Below are 18,798 nucleotides of genomic sequence, written 5' to 3'. Positions count from 1 at the left end.
GAAAAAATGCGACATTGTATATTCCTTGGCTACGGTCAAGATGAGTTTGGATACAAGCTTTATGATCCAGTTGAGAAGAAAATTGTGAGAAGTAGAGATGTCGTGTGTGTAGAAGATCAGATGATTCAGGATATTGAGAAGGCAGAGAAATCTATGTCTCGCCAGGGTGACAGTTTGATTGATGTGGATCCAGTTCCTTTGAAGAATTTTTCTTCTCAAGTTGAAAATGATGTTCAGGATGACCACCAGGGTATAGGTGATGTGGATGTTCCCTTACAAGTTCAGGGAGATGTTGAGACTGATGAGTAGTTGACAGTGCCAGAGATTCCATCCAGGAGGTCAGCGAGAGACCGACATCCTTCCACTCAGTATTCAGCAGAACAATATGTGTTATTGATTGACGGGGGAGAGCCCCAGTGTTTTTCAGAAGCCATGGAAGGTGAACACAAGACAGAGTGGGTTGAGGCCATGCAAGATGAGATGCAATCATTGTATGATAACCACACCTTTGAGTTAGTGAAGCTGCCTAAAGGAAAAAAAGCTTTGGAGAACAAGTGGATTTACAAGAAGAAGCTAAATGAGTTCTCTTCACGGCCACAATACAAAGCTAGATTGGTTGTAAAAGGGTTCGGTCAGAGAAAATGTATTGATTTTGATGAGATTTTCTCTCCAATTGTAAAAATGTCGTCAATTCGTACAGTACTCAGCTTAGCAGCTAGTCTTGACTTGGAAGTTGAGCAAATGGATGTGAAAATTGTCTTCCTTCATGGTGATTTGGAGGAAGAGATTTATATGAAGCAGCTAGAGGGTTTCAGAGTGAAAGGAAAGAGGATTATGTGTGCAAGCTGAAGAAAAGCCTATATGGTTGGAAACAAGTACCGAAACAATGGTATTAGAAGTTTGAGTCTGTTATGGGGGAGCAAGGCTATAAGAAGACAACTTTAAATCACTGTGTATTTGTTCAAAAATTCTATGATGATGATTTTATTTTCTTACTGCTTTATGTGGATGACATGCTGATTGTTGGTAGGAATGCTTCAAGGATTGACCAATTGAAGAAGCAATTGAGTAAGTCATTTGTTATGAAGGATTTGGGGCCAGCAAAGAAAATTCTTGGCATAAGAATTAGTTGTGATAGGAGTGCCAAGAACTTATATTTTTCACAGAAGTACATTGAGAAAGTGTTTGAGAGGTTCAATATGGACAAAGCTAAAGTGGTTAGCTCTGCTCTTGCTACCCACTTCATACTAAGTACAAAGCAATGTCCTTCTATAGATAAGGAAAAGGAAGACATGGAAAGAGTTCCTTACGCCTCAGCAGTAGGAAGTTTGATGTATGCAATGGTTTGCACAAGACCAGATATAGCCTATGCAGTTGGTGTAGTTAGCCAATTCTTGTCAAATCCGGGAAGAGAGCACTAGAATGCAATGAAGTGGATTATGAGGTATCTTCGAGGCACTTCTAGTTTGAGACTTGGTTTGGGAAATGGACAACTATTGTTAGTTGGCTACACAGATGCAAATATGGCTAGGGATGTGGATACTCGTAAGTCTACTTCGGGCAATTTAATAACTTTTGCAGGTGGGGCTATAGCTTGGCAATCGAGACTTCAGAAGTGCATTGTTCTTTCTACAACAGAGGCAGAGTTTATTGTAGCAATGGAAGCAACTAAAGAGTTGCTATGAGCAAAGAAATTCTTGAGAGAACTTGGTTTCGAATAGCAGAGGTATGTGTTGTTTTGTGATAGCCAGAGTGCTATTCTTCTTACTAAGAATTCCAGTTTCCATGCAAGATCAAAATACATTGATGTACAATACCATTGGATCAGAGATGCGTTGAATGATAAATTATTGGAACTTGAGAAGGTTCACACTGATGATAATGGTTCTGATATGTTGACAAAGACACTACCAAGGGAGAAGCTTGAAGTTTGTTGTTCGATCGCCGGGATGGCGATTCCCTCCATATAGTTGGAAAGGGGGAGATTTGCTGGGTTATTTCCTTCCATGTGGAGGAAAGTCCAAGTGGGCTTTATTAAAAGCCCAAAGCCCAGCCCTTTTAGTGTGAAAACCTAAAGGAAGTTATTAAAAGAGAGGGGAGAAGGGAGGAGCCATCACTCCTCAAAAAGAAAGAGAAAAAAACGTGATTTTTCTCATGCTGCCCAGATTTCATCAAGACTCCGATCCTGCTTCGTCTGTGGTTCGATCAAGCTGATATTTGGGGAGAGGTTCACGACTCAAGGAGCTACAATATGAACTGTGTAGATCGGATTTTGAGCTTGGTAGTTGGGATTTTTTCCCATGAACAGTAACCGCGAATTTGGTACATTCTCTCTAATCCTCTTTGTGTTTGCCAAGATTGATGATATCTTGATGAGATATATTTGTAACCTCTAATTGCGATTAGAGAAGACCTTTGTGTACCCATTATTTGATTGATAGTGGAGATTGCAATTGGATTAGGTCCCGTGATTTTTCTTCCTCACACTGGGGAAGTTTTCCACGTAAAAAATTGATTGTGTTCTTGTGGCTTGGTGTGATTGATTATTTTTATTATTATTTTCTGCACGTATAAAAGTAGAGATACACTATGTTTGCTTGCATATAGGAAGAAGAATTATTCCGCTGTGATTGTTTGTTGATATCTCTCCCAACAGTTGTTTCTATTGGAAAGGGCAACAACAGTAGGGATGGTGTTCAAACAAATGTCTCAAAAGACATTCTTGTTGCAAAGGATACTATCGTTGTGCAATCTGCAAAAGGCACAGCAGGGGATGCTACAAAGGACACTCCAGGTGTTAGAACAAATGCTGCAAAGGGCATAGCACGTGCTAGTGATCCAACTATTCGAAAAAATGCCATAAAGGATCTTGAAGATGGTTTCTTCATGAAAGGGAACAAGAAAGTGGTGTGGATTGAGTTGTTTGCTAAAAATGGACACCAACAAAGTTGTGGTGCACTTCCAACCTTTGATTATGAGGATGAAGTTGCTATTGTTATAGAGGAGGACATTGTTGATACTGATGAGAAGTGGAAACATTGCTTGGCGGGCTATTTTACAAGTAAATTTTCAGGCAAAGTTTCTCTTAATATGATTGTTGAATCTTGGTATGCTAAGGCTGAGATTTTCTACCATGAGAGTGGCTGGATTATCTTCAAGTTTAATAAGAGGACATGTTCTAGGTGCTGCAAGGGGGTCCTATCTTGCCTATGGCCGCCCTTTGTTGCTTAAAAGGATGCCCGACATTTTTCAGTTTAATAATGAGAACTTGAGCATATTTCTAGTTTGGATCCATATGAGAAATCTCCCTCTTGAGCTTTGGACTTTGAATGCACTAGGGAAGATATGCTCCATTTTAGGAAGACTTGTGTATGCAGATAAACTGACTACCGATAGAGAACAAATTTCCTACGCTAGAGCTTTGATTGAGATTGATGTTGCAAAAGAACAAAAGAATAGTGTGATGGTCCGCCTTCCTAATGGTATATCAATCATTCAGGAGGTTACCTATGAGAATGTACCTAAGTTTTGTTGTTTTTGTAAAACTCTTGGCCATGTTTAGAGAAACTGTAAAATTAAGAAAGGCAAAGAACTGAAGAAAGGCAATCAGAAAAAAGGAATGGATGGTGCTCAGCCTATCACAAATGAGGGATTGGACGACAACCCCTTGAAGGTGGTGGAAGAAAGTAAAAAAAGTAAAAGCTCTAATGGTGGTTCAAACACTGCAGGGAGTAAGGAAACTGTCAAGGCCAAAGCTTCTTCATCCACACATGGTATGGATGAAGCTGTAAAGACAAAAGATAAAGGAAAAGCTTCCCTTATACCAAGTGGCATAAACCAAGAAGATGGTGGCCAATCGGGCAAAGAGAAGGAAAAGGTGCAGGAGGATGGTATTAAGCCTGCTAAGAGTAAGAAAAGGAACAAGGGGTCTCGACCTCCTTGATTTCTGGATTGACTTGCTGCTATTTCCGTCTACGATTTTGACTTCTTTTGATGACAATTTTTCACTAGATATGCCCAACTTTGATTGTTTTTTATACTTGGTGTTTTCCTTGTTTGATGCTTATTGTTTGGACTAGTCTTTGAACCCCTGGGAATGCCCAAGTTTTGTGTAACTTTGTTAATTGGAGCTAAAGTCGATATGCCCAGAGTTATTTCTATACATATCCTTTTGATCAATATAATTTACATTTATGAATAAATAAATAAATAAATAAGTTGTCTAACACCAAGCAAAACCCAAGGAACAGAGCACATATTTGTTGAAGTTTCACTTTTAAAATTGAATTTTGGAACAATTTATAAACTACAAGTATCTTCTTAACTTTCCTTCCAACAACCGCATCAAAACCCCAATAAATAAATAAACAAATAAAACAAAAATAAACTAATGAAAAAAAAAAAAAAAAAACAAAAACAAAACAAAAGATAAAAACATAACCGGAACCCTAACAACAACTAGTAGCCAAGCCTTTACTGCAAAGCTCCATAGATATTTGGATCAACTATACAAGAACATCTAGCTAACCAAATAGTATTTTTTTTTTTTTCTTCAAGGAAAAAGAGAGAAGAAATGCAAAAGCATTTGGCCCACAGAGAATGCTAATTATGAATTATCCAATTGGACTCATCTTCATTCACAAAGAAGGGCTATGCGGATCCCTGTAAAATGCATTTAGCAGAAGGCATTACCCAAATTGAAACCAAACATTTATTCCAACTAAAGAGTACAAGAACATACAAATAGCATGCCATCCCTCTCTGGAAAACACCAGTTAGCTCAGCCCAAAGATATACACACTACAGCTAACCTAAATGTGTTTGAAGGTGTTCAACATAGCATTCTATCTCATACTGAAGCAGGCATTCTATCTATAGACTGGACACAAATTTCAGATCCATATATCTATGCAGAGGTAAGTTTCTGAGACAGCATAGACTGGAGAGAGCTGGGGTCAGTTGCAGGCGGGCTGCAGGTGAAGTTTTGGCAGACTAGAGCCACGGCTGCATCTGCAGTGAAATTATTCTTTGCCATAAGGGCAACATTGCTATTCTTCTCCTCCCAAAATTCTAGTTCTTCTGTGTTGGTGGGATCTATGTGAATTACCTGCCATTAATTTCCACAGAAGAAATATGACCAGAGCATGTCATGAGTAAAATAATACTAGAAAAGGGAATATGTGGAATGATAGAGTTGGCAGTCTTAAGCACTGACAGTTCTGTTAGGATCATATGATGCATGAGCTGCAGCCATCATGTCTGAAAAATCTACAGAAGTCTTGCGGCCAACCAAGACAACTTGCTTCCGGGATGGGACAGAAAGCATGTCTGCAGCGCAACACATTAAGGGCACAGCCATTGCCATATCTTTCAATCTGGTCTCAAAAACTGCCTGCAAATCCATGGATTAACACCACAGCAGAAGTTTTTAGTACCTCCAAAACTAAACTAAATTTGACATACAAAACTTTTGAGGCTGGAAGAGGGCATTACCAGAAGATGCTCTGCGTTTTTCCTGTATTGATCAAACCTACTTCCAGAAACCATGGAGGCCAACCTCACAAGATTGATAGCAGAAACTGAGTTTCCTGATGGCTCAGCCCCATCGTGATCCTCTTTCACACGAAGGAGAACAGAAGGATCTTCCCCTGGGGTATTAAAATAGCCACCTCCCTCTCTATCAAGAAACAATTCATCCTGGAAAGAAATTTTTGAAGAATTTGGAATAATTAGAAAAACATAGTAAATTATGTTATCATGACAGGTCGGGAGCACAGAAACTGAAATTCATGCCTGGGTGTCTTGCAAGTCAGCTGCCCACTGAAGCCAACTGATCCCGCCACCAAACTCATAAAGATCCAGCAACCCCGAAATAAGAAAGGCATAATCATCTAAAAATCCAGGTGCTTTCGATGGGCCTTTCCTATAGCTGTGTTGTAGCCTACGAGTCTCTTCATCATAAAGTTGTCTCCTAATAAAAGAGGCTGCCTTTTCAGCAACTTCCATGTACTCCTCAGGCTGGAAATTGTGATACATAATTTTCAATAGATAAATAAGTGTAAACATGATGTAAAATACATGAGCTAATGGTCTTTTAGCCCCAATTGCCAGTGGTCGACTAAATTGCAAATTTTTGTAGTTTTGATTAGGCTGACATAATAAATGTGAAAACCAAGCATATTAGAGTGGAACAACCACCAGAACAATACCATCTTTGATTAACCCAATAATGCCTTCAGGAGAAAAGGGTCCACCAAGTAGAGCCCTAGGATAAAAATGCAATGGTCATATACTTAGACTAGTCAGACCAACTGTCTTTCTTGACTGCACTTGGGCTTGGTCCACATATTTGAAGCTGAATTTTCTCAACTAACTACACCCGAAATATTAGAGCCTAAATTTTCCCAACTAATCTGGCGACAGTTTCATATGGACAGTACAGGTAATTTTTACCAATTCTGTACTTCATGCTCAGACCTAGATTCCATGAACTACACAAACCTTGTTAAGTTGGAAGTCTTGGAACCAAAAAAAAAAAGAACAGTAATAGTTTTGAGTGCAAGCAGTAAAGACTTAAATCACAATGCAATGAATGCAGCAGAAAACCAAATCAGCTGAATTCAACAAATAAATGAATCCAAAGGTTTTATGGATTCAATTTTTTAAGAGAATTCAATAATTACTGAAGAGAATATTAATCCCAATCAGCAGTGAACCTCTCTGAGCTAAATGAGTATAGTCCTGCAATGACTCCTTTTAGACTATGCTTAGTGAATAATTGGACAGCCAAATTTTTAGTTATGCAATCATTTATTTGAAGAGAGTTCTAAGAATTACTTAGATAGTGTACATATAAGTTATATTTTGGTGTGGCTCTTATACTTAGTGGGATTACAAACAAAGGAAGAAAAATATGTGAGAGAAGTCTTCTTGTGCTGGCAGTAGAAGACTCGTCAACGAGTGCTCTGTGCTCGTCGACGAGTAGATACCAAGAGCCTGAAAATCTCAAAGTTAAAGACTCGTCGACGAAAGGATAGACTCGTCAACGATTGGGCTTCTTTGACTCGTCGATGAATCTCCTGTTCTTGTCAACGAGTGTGCTTGGGCTGCGAGAAGAAATTTAAATTTTGAATTTGAACATTGGGGTGGTTGGGTAATTGGAGGGAAACCTCTGAAAGAATGTCTATTTATCCCTATCTGAGGGTATTATGAAACATGAGAGAGATCTTTGTGAAGTGTATTGTGTATTCTCAAATTTCTTAGTGAAATTTTAGTGTCGATTGCTTCCATGGATGTAGGCTTTGCCGAACCACGTATATCTTGTTGTTGTGTTTGTTATTTCATGTTTTCTGGTTGAGTTTGATCTTCTTGTTGCGTTTTTATTCCGTCGTGCATCCTATATCCAATCCATTATTACAACACATTGGTATCAGAGTGATTGTTGATATGGCTTCAGGATCATCTTCTGCAAGATTTGACTTTGTCAAATTTGATGGAACCGGGAACTTTGGTTTATAGCAGAGGAGAGTGAAGGATATACTTGTGCAACAAGGAATGACTAAGGCTCTACTAAGCGTTCAAACGGTTGGAATGGATGAGGCAACATGGGGAGAATTGGAAGCAAAGGCCGTTTCTACAATACGCTTGTATTTGGCCGATGAAGTTCTCTATCATGTGATGGAGGAAGATTCTCCAGCAGTTGTGTGACGAAAGTTAGAAAGTCAGTATATGTCTAAATCCTTGTCGAATAAACTTTTTCTCAAGCAAAGGTTGTATTGGCTTAAGATGGTTGAGGGTTCAGATTTGAACCAACATATCAACACTTTCAATCAAATTGTGAGTGATTTGGCACGTTTTGATGTAAAATTCGAGGAAGACAAAGCAATGATGCTATTAAATTCCCTACCTACGTCTCAAACTTATGAGAATTTGGTTACAACTCTTACATGGGGCAAGGATAGCCTGAATTTGGAAGAAGTGACAAGTGCATTGCTTGTTTTTTGTCAAAAAAAAATGAGTGAAGGACTTCTTGTGAAAAGTAATCAAGAATATGGGAGACGTAAGTCCCAAAGCAAATCTCGTTTGCAGTCTGGAAAGAAGGACGTGAAATTTTTTTAATGCGGTAAAATTGGGCACATAAGACCGAAATGTCCGGAGTGGAAGAAAGGGAATTCTGAAAATCAATATGGTCCGTCAAAATCTGCAAATATAGTGGAAGAAGATTTAGAGTGTAGTAATGGAGATATGCTATGTATTTCATCAGATTCGGAGTGCCTCACGGATGATTCTTGGATCCTTGATAATGGATGCTCTTATCACATGACAACAAATAGAAAATGGTTTGACACCTATAGGTCAGTCAATACTGGTAGTGTTTTGATGGGAAATAATATTTCATGCAAAATACTTGGTATTGGAAATATCAAAATCAAAATGCATGATGGTGTTGTAAGAACCATGCGTGATGTAAGGCATGTTGAGGGTCTAGGAAAAAATGTTATTTCATTAGGTATTTTAGACTGTAATGGATTTTGTTACAAGTCTGAAAAAAGGAGAAATGAAAGTGTATAAAGGCAACTCGATAGTGATGAAAGGAGAAAAGATAGCGGAAAATATCTATATACTGCAGGGTATTACCATTGTAGGTGGAGCTACAACTGTTGAATCTGAATCAGATACTTTGTGGCATATGCAGTTGAAGCATATGGATGACTACATATATTCAGATGTTTGGGGACCGATGATGATAGCATCAAAGGATAAGACATGTTTTTCGTGAATGTATCATGGAAGGTCTTGGTCTATCTCATGTGGCACGAGCCTGATGTTGAGGTGTTGTGGTTGAAGTGGAGTACCAGACCAGGGGAGAAATCCTCGTGTCAATCTTTGGGACTGAATACGCTGATTTTGTTCAAGGAGTTTTATAAGCAGGGCAAAGGGCTTGCAAGTTACTTCTTGGTGAAGTCAATGAGTATGGCGCATTTCTCGTGTGGCCGATCGCCAAAGGTATCGCTAGATAGGAAAGTTGCAAGTGAATTGTGAGCATGTTTTGCGGTAAATTACTCGGTTATGAGTGGAAGTCCATTGGTGCACTATTCTAGTGATGGAGGATCTAGGCTTGGTGTTATGTCTGAACAGTACATCTTTCTGAGTTATAAGAAAGGTGGGTGCAAGCTGAGTGATCCTCTAGCAAACAAAGGGGTAATCGAGGACATGACTTTTGTTGTTAAAGTCATGGGACAACGTACTCAGGTAAAGGAAGAAAAACAAATGCCAGAAAACTGTAGTAGCAGCAATCATGTTATTCAGGTAGAGTTAGGGACTTGAGGCAGAAATGTGGGGAGTTCCATCTCGGGTCAACAGTATCATGGTATGAATGGGCATGTGATGCAAGTGGAGCAACAGACTCAGGGCAAAGTTGACATTGGTCATATTGCAGGGAGTTTCAGCTTGGGAGACCAGTAGAATCACGGTGGGGCCATGTGCACTATCAAGCCACCATTCAGGTATAAATTGGTGAGGCTTCCAGTTGGCAAGAGGATGATAATGATGTATGAAGTGATGTATCTGTTGTATGTGAATGACATGTTATTGGCTATAAATGCTTTAACTGAGGCTAATCAGTTGGGAACTCTGCTGAAATTTTTTGACATGTATGTGTAAGGTACGGCCAAGATGGGTCTTGGTTTTCTGATTCGCATCAACAAAGTTGCAGATAGATTGGTGTAATCTCAAGGTGGCTTTGTGGACGGAACCACAAGGAGACTTTGTTTGCCGTCTCAGGGAGGTTCTATGGAGAATCATTATGAAATGTCTATCGTTCGGTACCCAAGGGCGGGCTGTGATGTCTTGGATATGTCAAAGGTCCTTCATGATTGTGTAAAGGAGTATTTCAGCAGACAATAGAGTGGACCGTCAGTTGTTAGTTTTGTTGAAGACTATGCAGGGGGCTTTAGTGATATAAGACTTGTGGCAGCTTTCGTGATTATTATTGTGAGAAGGTCTTATTGGAAGCCTAGGGTGAAGTCTTCGGGTGTTAAATCTACAACTGTTTCGGAGTTGATGATAGAAGCTGAAGCTGCCATCGGCAAGTTCAAGCGGTGTTGCTTGGACTTGGTGCATGTCTCTAAATGCTAGAAGAGAGGCGGTCCCAATCGAGCGTTTCAAGTTCAAGAATCAGTCATGTTTTTTTGGGTTCTCCTAAGAGGCATATAATCGCCAAGGAGGAGATTGTTATATTTGTAAGTGACTCTTATACTTAGTGGGATCACAAACAAAGGAAGAAAAACATGTGTGAGAAGTCTTCTTGTATTCCCAGCAGAAGACTCGTCGACGAGTAGATACCGAGAGCCTGAAAATCTCATAGTTAAAGACTCACCAAAGAAAGGATAGACTCGCCGACGATTGGGCTTCTTTGACTCGTCGACGAATCCCCTATTCTCGTCAACGAGTGCGCCTGGGCTGCGAGAAAAAATTTAAATTTTAATTATGAGCGTTGGGGTGATTGGGTAATTTGAGGGAAACCTCCGAAGGAATGTCTATTTATCCTTATTTGAGGGTATTGTGAGACATGAGAGAGATCTTTGTGAAGTGTATTGTGTATTCTCAAATTTCTTAGTGAAATTTTTGTGCCAACTGCTTCCGTGGATGTAGGCTTTGCTGAACCACGTATATCTTGTTGTTGTGCTTGTTATTTCATGTTTTCTAGTTGAGTTTGATTTGCTTGTTGCGTTTTTATTCCGCTGTGCATCCTATATCCAATCCATTATTACAACAATATCCCCTCGTCAAACACTGCTCCAAGCTAAATAAATCTAGTCCCACAATAAATGAGCCCCTTCAAGTATATATTGAGTGAAAGAATTGGACAATCAATGACCATATAATCTACAAAATCAATTTTGATGAGCAAATTTTCCAAATGGAAAAAATAAAGAAAATTCAAATGCATTCAAAGTAGATGGATCTTTGAACCTAATTGTAGCCTGAAATAATAATTGAATTGGGAGGTAGGCATTCTATATTACCAATGCAAACACTAAAACGTGTAAAGATCTTACATTGCAGCCGACAACAGGGAAGTTGAATTTGATTCCCCCAACTTCACCCTTGAGTATTTTAGAAGCCCGTGCAAACGATGAAATTGCAAGTCCATTCCATGATACAATTACCTAGCAAGCACCTATATGTTAAAAATGTGCATGCAAAGTAAGACAAATGCTTTTCAGCATTATGTAATAAGCTTTTGAACTACTTTCTTTTTTAACAGAAGATACCTTATCATCCAAATGTGGTCTAGGTCGACCTAATCGCACTTCAAAAAGCTTTTTCCTACATGTACCCAGAATCTCAAGATATTTATCAAGAGGCATGCCAACTTTTGATGCCATTGCAGAAGAATCATTTCTCTCTATAAGCACATTTTTCCCCTTGAACTCATTGTGAGGGTCACTCATCCTAGAAAGGTCACAGTTCCCCAAAGGTTTTATATAATAATGATCCTTTAAGAGATTTGCATGCTCCCCAAGTATGTCCTCAACCTTAAAATAAAAATAATAATAAAAAAGAGGGATATGTTAGAATATCCAACTAGAAACTGTAAAAATAAGCAAAAATCAGTTACACAGTTTAGTTTTACAAGAGATTTAGCACTCCTGAATGGCTGAATCAGCAGAACACAATAATATGACAAATTTCCAAACATTTTCCATGAGAAAGCTTCATAAAAGTATGACAAATATCATGAGGAAGCTTCAAAACTGACATAACAGAAATTTTATCAGGAACACGACAGAGTGCCCTCCCCCACCCCTCCACCTCCTGCAGGTGAAAAATGGTAAAGAGAAATGGATTCAACTAGCTAATTTATATCAGCTACATTAATAAGGGCCTTTGCTAACAAAAATTTAGATTTACCAACGGGATCAGAAAAAGTCCACAGAAAGAATCAATTCTTTTTCCAAAAAAAGTTTGCCATGATATTTAGTTTTTAGCAGCTTCTCGACAAAGAATTACCTAAATACTTCAGGTCAGCTGCACCATTAAAACTTAAAAGACAAGATAGAATTTTCATCAACTCTTAACAGATAACCACATGAACTAATCAGGAAGACCAAACTTTACAAGGGTCTTACAAATGATTAAGAGCAGCATAGCTCAAGTGATCTGCTAGAAAAATACACAAAGACCCATCACAGCATGCCAGAAAAAGAGCATACTTTTTTAAACCAAAAGGTGGACATTGTAGGTACAAGACAGACAAATAAAGTGTGATACTTCAAATATACAGAAACATAGAGAAAGATAGAGATCTACCTGAGTTTGTATGCGCATATCATCACAGAACATATTCGAATAACTCAATGAACAATAATACCAGGCTGACAGGTCTGAGACCATATTCTCTTTAATTTATACATGAAAATTATAAATGCATCAAATTTGAACTTCGATCGACATTCTAGAACCAAGATGTGCATCATATGAAAATCAAGTTTATAAGACAATGTGAACAAAAACTGGAAATGATAAAATGGAACCGAAACGGATTAAACCACGCAAATAAACAACCTCTTTACTGGTCCATATGTAGAAAGCTCCTTCCTTCTTTTGTTTCGCACCTTGAAATTCAGCACTGTCAGCATCCTCTGCAGAAAAGATTTCACCTTTCTGTCCAATCATATGGCTCCGCAAATAGTCAAGTATATCCCGAGCTATACATGAAAAGAAGACATCTTTTGTAATGGAAAAGGCATCTAAATAAACATTGGTAAGCTGTCCCTGATCATACAACATTTTCTCGAAATGTGGAACTGCAAGAAGCCAAGAAAGAAGTCGAAGTTCAATATATCTAGCATGACAGGAACAACCAAAAGAAACTGCAAAAGGAAAAAGGGAAGAGTAGAGAAGGGAGCAGGAAGGAATTACAGGGGAAAGTCCTTCATCCAAGACAAAAAATGAAGAACTATCCATAATATATAACCCAAAGAACAGAAATTGAATGCTTGGGACTATAAACAAAGTATAATCAGAGTATTAAGACATGAGGCTGCTGTATCCTTCACATTTACAGGATGAGCTGTCGATTGTGTAATAATGATCAGCTTCCTAAGTTGAGCAAATGCCACAAGGCAACTAGATGGAGGGAACAAAGGACTAATACGCAGAGAAGATTCATGTGGATAACTACATATATGTTTATACTCAGGAGTAGCACATAAGACCTGCACCATTTTAGAAGAACTGATCCAACTTTATGCATATTGCATGTTATATATTTATATCAAGCCCCCAATACCCTCAAACTAATGTATACACTAGGGTTGAGCATTATTAAATAGCCAAAACTGGCTAAAAAGACCACTTCAGGTCAGTTTTCTTAGGTTTAAAGGTTTAGTTGGTTACTGTTTGAAAATTTAGCCAAACTGACAGTTTTATTTGGGTAGCAATTTGGCAAATGTGGAAAACCAAACCAAATCACCAAACTGCTGAAGGGCTGGTTTGAGTTACAATTTGGCAAAATGTGGAAAACCAAACTCAAATAAGCAAACAAAGACCAAACCGCCACACACGCATATGCATGCACATACACATATCTTAATTTTTTTTATGTATTTAAGAACAGTAATATAGTATAACTACATGCTATAATTCAATTGGCCAATACATAAGGAATATGAAATTCATTTGCAACTTTGCCCATTTGGTTGTTTTACCTATATGATTACTAACTTTTGGAGACGTAGTTTGAACATGTTTTTTCCCAAAAACTTTTAAGGGTTATCCTTGACGTTCTAATCTCTAAGGTTGATATTTAATGAGAAATTGTACGTTGCAGTATGTTTCATATATTTGTATAACCATCTTAAGAAGGAGCATTTCAAATTTCAATCATGCATTTGTTTGCTCTATTTGTGAAATTTCATACATAAAAATCAATTTTTTAAGGTCATTTTTTATGTTTAAACCAGTTACCTTAACCAACTCAAAACTGTTAACTGATGGTTTCTGATTTGGTGGGATTAAGAGTTCAGTAACAGTTTGCAACTATCCCAAACCCAAAAAGGCTGGCTTGAGTTCATTTTACAGCTAAAATCAATCCAAGCCTACCCACACTTGCCCCAAATGTACATGGATATTGCCATGCACTTAACTATCCCACATCTGTTTCCCCAGAATTTCCACGTTGGAATTTCTACATCTTGCCACATCTCAAATCCCTGCAGGTGCTACATAAAGACATACAATCACTTTGTTTAAGTTAGTAACAACTTTCTATGCTCCATCTTAGTATTGGAAGCATTTACTCTCATAAAAAACAGTTCCTCCATTAATAATTAAAAGCATGAGCAAAGAACAAAATGGTTGTTCATAATTTAACAAAGACGCATGAAGCCCCACACTATGATGAAATGATAACCCAATTAGCTCCCATAATTTGTATATTTAAAACTATCAACCAGGGACAATTTTCTTCTACAAAGCTAAGCCAATGTAATTATAAGTCATACACTCACTTGAGCTGTTCAATAACTATAATATGCACTGACATTGCATGAATGAGCCTGCATCTCAGAAAGTGAATTTCAAAGCAAATGACTATTTTTTTTCTGAAGAAACTGACCATGCCAGCATTCATCCACACTATATCTGTGAAATCCGCCTCCAATGTGATCATGGATGCCCCCTTTTGCCATGCACTGCAAGCTAAAAAGCACCATTTCCAAACCTTTTTTTGCTTCACTCAAATTCCCTATTTCTTCCAATTTTTTGGATTGATAAAGCATGAGTTGAATCTCAACTGGTCTTGGAAACTTTGGGGCTGAGCCAAATCCACCAGAAACGGGATCATAGCTTTGAGCCAGCTATAAGGAAAATAAAAGAAAATTAGAATGAGCATGTGAAAAAATACTTTCAGAAATCCACTACTTATTTTTTGCCTCTTAAACATGGATATAAGAACAGGCTTCCTCCTAATTTCTAAAGATATAGCCATTCCACATGGCAAAAGAATGGCAGGACAAAACAACCAAATTAAGATAGAAGGTTCTACAAACACAGAAAAATTTATGTGAATGCCCATGGAGTTAGAGAAATGAGAACCCATCAGCAAAAGGAAACTTCATGAGTACCATGTGAAAGACTTGAGCAAGAAAAGATCCTTACATGTTCCAAAGAAACATCAAAGCAATAAGATGAAAGATAAGATGAGATGATAACTTTGTCACAAAATATCAATCATTGAGCCACAATCCACCACCCAGCAGCAATTGAGGATCTTACCATTTGGGAGATGATTCCCAGTTCCCACTTGAAAATACAAAGTCAATACCTTTTGTTGCAACAAATTGAGACAAGGAAATTTAGAAAAGAGAACCAACATGGGGAAACCAAATGTTTAAGAGTATATAAAATCCACAAACGGTTGGATAAAAGAATGTAAATGTATGAAGGATTGATGTTACAATAATAATATCAAGCTCTGAAAATTAAATTTTGGACATGAGATTCAAAGATCAACTCTCATGCATAGATTGTCAAAGCTAATCTTTTGCGAGCGCAAGAAGGCACTTAGAAAAAAGCAAAGGTCCCAAAGTACTAACATTAACGAGGACTCCTCTCTTAACCAACAAAGAAATCAGACAATTTTTAAAGCTCAATAAGGCATTCTGGAAAAGTACCACAGTTGAGAAAATCAAGCCCTATAACTAAGAATATCTCAAGATGATCAACTTCCATTGATTCACTATTTAATAGATGCAGCGCATGATAAAGAATTTGCCAGCTGTCCTCAATGTAGCAAAATTTTACCTGCTCTGCACATAGACGCAATGCATTTTTTGGAATCCCATCTGGCAATTTCTTTGTGCTCGCACTAACAGATAATGCTTCTGACAGTTGCTCGATAGCAAAGGCCCCACTCTTGACAAGCATGTCTCTGTTATTTTCCCAAGCACCCTTCACCTTTCTGAATCAACAAAAAATATATGAGTGGCAAGAGAAACATAAAGAAAAGATATCCATATTCATGACTTTAAGGTACATCAATCAACGCACAATGTTTCTTAATTAAACTGAAAATATTACTCACAACCAAAATTAGAAAAACATAAGGACCGAAGTTCCTTTACCCAAGTATAGTTTTAAACCCTGGTCTTCCATACTTATCATCTGGGGGAAAGTAAGTTCCACCCATCAAAGGCTTCAAATCAGGTGAAAGAAAAACACTAAGCGGCCAACCTCCACCACCATATAAAGCCTGCACAAATGTCATGTATACCTGGAAAAATAAAAGGGAATTGCTGATCAAAATACAGCACCAATAGCTGATGAAAACTTTTGAAATAGAAAAGTACTTTTTCCACTTAAATAGAGATATCTCTGTTGCCGTTTCTAGGTTGTTTTGGATTCTAAAAATTCTAGTGCAACTTCAACTTCAACAACTGAAACACAATCTTGACTTTTTAGCTGAACTATCTTCTCAATCTAACAATAGCTTTAAACAACATTCTCATGGGGGATCTATTGGGCATGTGAAAGTATTTCTATTTTAGCAGCCAACATCTGCTACTTCACAGCCTACACCAGATGCAGACAAGAAAATGAATGGTTGACAATGGTTACACAGCACAGAAAATGTTTCTATCAAGGCGTACAAGGAAACAACTTCCAAAAGGAAACAAACAATGAACTCTAAAATCCCCCAAAAAAACCTCCCATGCTATGTTTGGAAACTTGGATTTGGAGCCTTGAATTTGGAAAAATTCAATAATTTCTATTCAATTTTGTCCCAATTTGCACAACTCCAAAACCGAAATCCAAGCTTGAAACCCTTGCTTCCCAAGCACAAGGTAATATACTCAATATGGTAATTGAGGTACCTTCATGGGCTCATTAGTCATGTAACTATGTTAGTCCTTTACCTTATCGACATCTGGTCGTTCCTCTCGATCCACCTGTTGGATCAACATGTTAATATAGAATACTCCAAAAGTTCAATTCTTTAGGAAATGGAAGCTAACTTGCCGGCCAGGAAATGAAACAATTCGAATTCAGAAAATTCTCTATTGCGCATTAAGGTGATCAACTAATTGTACTCACCTTGATACTAACAAACCAATCATTCAGCAGCTTAGCAACCCCCTCATCCTCAAAAGATTCAACCTCCATGACATGGCACCTTATCAATGGTTCCAAAAATCAATCTTCCAATAAATTCAGCATTATAATGTTTTATACCAATTAGCCAACTTCCAAAATGGGGCAAAAGATCTCACCAATGGCAGGTGCTGTAGCCGACTTCATAAGAAAAAGAACCCCATCAAAAAAGCAAAACAGAAATTAATCATGTGTTCATCACAACCCTACGGAACTTTAAATTGGGTTAAAAAATAAATAAATAAATAAAGTCGTGAGAACATACTCGATAAGAAGATGGGCATATCTCTCTTTCGCGCTTCCTCAAATGCTTCCTCACCCCATGGATACCAATCAACCTTCAAACCAAAATGGGTTAAAATTAAAATCACAAAATTTGGGACGAACCAAAACAAAAACAAAAAACAAAAAACAAAAAAAAAAACCTGCATATTGAATCTTTAATAAATGATCAGGATTTCACTCACGGGGTTATGGGCATGTTGAAGAAGATACGGACTGTGCTCGGCTGCTAGGCGATTTGTATGCTTGTGAGCGGCAGCCATGTGTTTCGAGGAATGTTCAGCCATGGCCAGAACCTTGAAGGTGTGGACGGGTCGAGGAGACGTTGCAGGAGAAGGCAGAGAAAGCAAAGAATTGCCAATGTAGGGGTGTTTTCTTTGTGGGCTCAGAGAGTGACGGAGACAGGGAGCGAGTAGTTTTCTGAGCATAGAATATTGAAGTGTAAAAGGAAAGAGTTTGGGGTTAAAGTGGTGCAGCGAGCAAGAGAGTGAAGGCTTGAGATGAGTTGTCATATTGGGGACGGCGGAGGGGGCGGTGGCGCTGCATCAGTGCCGCCAAATGGATCGATAGTCAATGGACAATTGGAGAGGCTTGCAAGTAGCCAAGTGGCCTAGGAGCAAAGGGATAGGATCGATCTAGAATTCTATCGGGGTGTGTTTTGTGTCCACAGGGTGCGCTTCCCATGTCTATCTTTTTTACATTTTTCATAGTAAATGAATTTGTTATATATTAAATTAGGAAATGAGAATGAGGCTCCAAATCATTACCATGACTAATTATTATTATAATATTTTTTAAAAAAAAAAATTGAATAAGAAGTAAGATATTTTTATTTTCAAAATAAGATACAATCTGCCAAAAATCTTATGATGAATGATGGTTATTGCACCATTAATTTGTTAGGAACTCAAATTTTAGAAATTTGATTTTAGCACATTTAAGTTGTAGATTAAGAACAATCTAATGGGTGACTACTTCATGATTAATTGTTGTCTCGAGTATAAGAGTGTATTATTTATTTTGCAATTGTGCTAGATTAAAGAAGTTATAACCAATTTGAAATATTCTTTTGTGCCCGTGCAACCGAACTTAGGTAATATTCACAATTCAACTTCTCAATTCTTTGAATCATTCTACAACCGTAGGTCTATTTTTGCTATGGAGTATATCTTCATAGCAATCTAGTAGTAAAAGAAAGAAGGTTTGTTGTTTTATCATTGTATTTTTCATGTTTGCATAATAGATGGTCTATTTTGCCCCCAATAAACCAATTTGTCGAGGTTAATTAGTATATTAGGAGAGGCTAACCAGGCAATGAAGGAGTGTCTAGTGATATTAATGTTCTTTGTCCAGTTGACT

The 18,798-nt window shown here is 37.9% G+C and overlaps 1 protein-coding gene across 1 annotated transcript; it reads right to left on the bottom strand.

Annotated features, from left to right (window-relative positions):
• Positions 1-4,688: 4,688 nt before the first annotated feature.
• On the bottom strand, positions 4,689-18,100 carry LOC131154915 (uncharacterized). Its single transcript, XM_058107743.1, has 15 exons — positions 17,625-18,100; positions 17,423-17,495; positions 17,277-17,298; positions 17,101-17,179; positions 16,923-16,955; positions 16,131-16,279; positions 15,811-15,967; positions 14,624-14,864; positions 12,571-12,812; positions 11,277-11,540; positions 11,061-11,171; positions 5,794-6,018; positions 5,494-5,697; positions 5,216-5,392; positions 4,689-5,107 (listed from the first exon to the last, which is right to left on the bottom strand). The coding sequence occupies exons 1-15, from the start codon at positions 17,949-17,951 to the stop codon at positions 4,907-4,909; spliced, it is 2,505 nt and encodes an 834-aa protein (XP_057963726.1). The 5' UTR covers positions 17,952-18,100; the 3' UTR covers positions 4,689-4,906.
• Between the last annotated feature and the right edge of the window lie 698 nt (positions 18,101-18,798).

The sequence above is a fragment of the Malania oleifera genome, chromosome 5, assembly GCF_029873635.1.
Source record: "Malania oleifera isolate guangnan ecotype guangnan chromosome 5, ASM2987363v1, whole genome shotgun sequence".
NCBI lineage: Eukaryota > Viridiplantae > Streptophyta > Magnoliopsida > Santalales > Ximeniaceae > Malania > Malania oleifera.
Note: the sequence above shows the minus strand (reverse complement) of the source record. Positions and strands in the feature narration are given on the sequence as shown.

Bases quoted from the DNA above. Each gene is read 5' to 3' on its own strand.
- LOC131154915 (XM_058107743.1), bottom strand. From the start codon at position 17,951: ATGACAACTCATCTCAAGCCTTCACTCTCTTGCTCGCTGCACCACTTT. The intron at 15,968-16,130 runs GTAAAGGAACTT...TTGTTGATTCAG, and splicing joins GGGTTTAAAACTATACTTGG to AAAGGTGAAGGGTGCTTGGG. The intron at 5,698-5,793 runs GCATGAATTTCA...ATTTCTTTCCAG, and splicing joins CTGACTTGCAAGACACCCAG to GATGAATTGTTTCTTGATAG.